This window comes from Chenopodium quinoa, unplaced genomic scaffold, assembly GCF_001683475.1.
Source record: "Chenopodium quinoa cultivar QQ74 unplaced genomic scaffold, ASM168347v1, whole genome shotgun sequence".
NCBI lineage: Eukaryota > Viridiplantae > Streptophyta > Magnoliopsida > Caryophyllales > Amaranthaceae > Chenopodium > Chenopodium quinoa.
Genome location: NW_018743593.1, coordinates 250,156 through 253,413, shown reverse-complemented (window position 1 = coordinate 253,413; position 3,258 = coordinate 250,156). Strand labels below are relative to the sequence as shown.

Genomic DNA, 3,258 nt, shown 5'->3' with positions numbered 1-3,258 from the left:
TGAAAGCATAGAGCATATTTTTAAAAAATAATGTTTACTTTTAGTTATAGTTTATTTACTTTTATATATTGTTTTTTTAATTTTTCTTCTATCCATTTAATTTTTCAGGAACATGTCTGAAAGTGTAGAGCATTGTTCTTCTTCTGTCACTACTGAAGATAGCAATGTAAGAATTTTCAAAACACCAACTCAACCTTTGATTCCTAAAATATATTATAATTCTAGAGGTGATAAAGAGTATACCATGTTGTTCTTCTGAAAACAAACCTTTTCTTGGTATGATATTTGATACTCTTCAAGATGGTATTGCCTTTTATTACAAATATGCTAATGAGTGTGGATTTAAAGTCCGTTCTAGTACTACTAAATCACAAAAGAATAAGGATGATCCTACTGGTAAAGGAGTTACTTTAATAAAATATTTATTATGTAGCAAAGAAGGGTATGTGACAAATAACAAGAAATCTGGTAAACAAGTTGAAGGTGCTTGTTTAAAGAGAAAGACTGTGAAGAGAGTTGGTTGTCCTGCTAAGATAAAATTTAGGTTTTGTAATGATGGGAAGTATATGGTGTATTGTTTATATGAATCTCATTCTCATCCTTTTTCTACACCTATTACTAGGCAGGTTACTAAACATGAAGTTGGTTTAAATTTTGCTCATAAGAAGTTCATTTTTGATAATTCAAAGTTAAATATAGGGGCTGTTATGTCTGATAGGATCATGAAAGAACTTTGTGGTGGGTTTCAAAATGTCAGGGGCAGTAAAAATGATTTCAAATATTTTTCTAGGGACTTGAAAGTTTATATCTCTAATGTTGATGGTGCCATGTTTGTTTAGAACCTTGAACAAAAAGTGAAAACCAGTAAAGGGGGTTATTATTTTGATTACTGTGTTGATGAAAGTAGGCATTTGACCCGTGTCTTTTGGGCTGATGCTATTGGTAGAAGAGATTATCAATTATTTTGGGACTCTTTATCTTTTGATTCCACCTATGATACAAATAAATATTCATTGGTTTTTTGTCCTTTTACTGGTGTTGATAATCACAAGAGATGTGTAAAATTTTGTGCTGCTCTATTATCTAAAGGAGACATAGATTCCTTTGTGTGGCTATTTCAAACTTTTTTGAAGTTTATGGGAAGAGAACCTTCTTGTATTATCACTGATCAAGATCCTGCAATGGGTATTGCCATAGAAAAGGTTTTTACCAAGACTAAACATAGGCTGTGTATGTGGCACATAATGAGGAAGGTACCTGAAAAGGTTGGAACTGATTTTTGTAAAGAAACTGATTTCCTGAAAAAGCTAAGTGCAGTAGTTTGGGATAGAGAGATTGATCCTCATGTATTTGTTGATGGCTGGAATAGTGTTATGGAGGAGTTTAACCTTGTTGATCATGAGTGGTTTGCATACATGTTCAAGATTAAACATCTTTGGATTCCTGCATATTTTAGGGACTTATTTATGGGTGGAATACTGTGTTCTACATCTAGGTCTGAAGGTGAAAATAGTTTCTTTTGTAACTTTACAAACCCTCATGTGACCTGTGTTGAATTCTTTGTCCGTTATGAAACTGCGCTTGATGCTCAAAGGCATGAACAGGATGAGTTGTAAAGGCTTAATAAACTTGAGCCTCAATTGGTTACTAATTTACACTTGGAAAAGCATGCTACTGATATTTATACTCGTGCCATATTTTATGATTTTCAAGAAGAATGCCAGGGATCCTGTTTTTCATGTGGAGTTGAAAGTTGTAGTTCTTTGTATGGAGACAGTGTGGAGTTTTCTGTTATTGTTGATCATGAGAAAAGGAAAAAATTTGATGTTAATTTTGATTTGGCAACATATGAGTCAAGTTGTACTTGTAGAATATTTGAGAGTCAAGGTGTTTTATGTAGACACATTTTGTTTGTTATGAAAGGCAAGTGTGTACGTCGAATTCCTGATGCTTACATCTTGAATCGTTGGAGAAAAGATGTTTTGAAGAAAGCTTATGTCATAGATGTTGCTCTAGATGATGCTTCTAAGTATGATAAGAAGAAGCAATTGGTCAGTGATGTATGGTCCAAGATTTTCAGTTGTGTCAGTTTAACTGACCAATCTGAGGATGATTTATCTGAGCTTATAAGACATTATCTTCATTTGAGGAGCAGATGATATCAAAGAATAATCCTGAAAATGCACCTAGTTCAATAGAGGTGAAAGATGCTGATATTCAGGTTTTGGTTGGGTCAAATAAAGTAGATGTAAATGTCTTGCCTCCAAATCAGTGTCTTAATAAAGGTTCTGCCAGAAGTTCAAAGAGGTTGAAGAGTGCAAAAAAAATAGCTACTGAAGAAAAATCTAAAAAAGGCAGAACTTGTAGAGCTTGTGGGCAATCTGGTGTTTCTCATGACAGTAGAAACTGTCCAAACAAGTAGTCTTTCAGGTATTTTTACTTTTAAGTGTGTTTCATTTACTTTATACATCTATTTATTTAATTTACCAGTAACTTCATTTACTTTGTATTTTATGCAGGTGTTATAATACTTGGAATTTTTTTTATTTGGTATTTTACCTCTTTACGTTTTCTATTTACTTTAAGTTTTAATTTATTTACTTTTTATTCTAATTTATTTACTTTTATTTGTGCAGTTATTATTATAATTGGAAATTAGAAGATGTTTTGGAAGATCAAGATCAAGATTTAATGAACAAACATTTTTTATTATTTTTATAAATGTAATATGTTTACATTTATTATAAGTATTGTCCCACGGAACTTAAGTTTAGTTTATTTACTTTTAGCTAATATTAATTAACTTTATGAAATATTTCATTTAATTTTATTATATTTTATATCATATGAATCATTTTATTTATATAATGTTCATATCCATTTTTTGTTCTAAAATACTTGTCTCATTTTCATGGAACCCAAGTCGACAAGAGTATTTCATACCGATTTTGAACATTAATTGACGTGTGAATGACTTGACCCAAATGTATCCCATATATTATTGACTTGGTTATTTCACTTTGATTATTACCCGTAAAATTATTGACTTGAACCAAATTGACTAAAATTCTAGAATGAGTTAATTTTTTAACCATTAATTATAGACTTTACTTCAATATAATTTGATCGGTTATTAAAATCATCTAAACTTTTACCAAATTAAATAAAATGTAAGGCCGGTTGTAATTTGATCAACATAGGTTATTGTATTAATTTAATTAACCACCTTCAACTATGGATGTAAGTGAGGCAAATGAA

The 3,258-nt window shown here is 30.8% G+C and overlaps 1 protein-coding gene across 1 annotated transcript; it reads left to right on the top strand.

Moving 5' to 3' along the window:
* Positions 1-278: 278 nt before the first annotated feature.
* On the top strand, positions 279-2,422 carry LOC110682821 (protein FAR1-RELATED SEQUENCE 5-like). The gene is made up of 4 exons (XM_021859166.1): positions 279-752; positions 840-1,612; positions 1,760-2,051; positions 2,156-2,422. The coding sequence occupies exons 1-4, from the start codon at positions 279-281 to the stop codon at positions 2,420-2,422; spliced, it is 1,806 nt and encodes a 601-aa protein (XP_021714858.1).
* Positions 2,423-3,258: the final 836 nt, after the last annotated feature.

Excerpts from the sequence above, each read along its gene's own strand:
- LOC110682821 (XM_021859166.1), top strand. The coding sequence starts at position 279 with ATGATATTTGATACTCTTCAAGATGGTATTGCCTTTTATTACAAATAT. Across the intron at positions 753-839 it reads TTTGTGGTGGGTTTCAAAAT|AACCTTGAACAAAAAGTGAA; the intron begins GTCAGGGGCAGT and ends ATGTTTGTTTAG. Across the intron at positions 2,052-2,155 it reads ATGATAAGAAGAAGCAATTG|ATGATATCAAAGAATAATCC; the intron begins GTCAGTGATGTA and ends TTTGAGGAGCAG.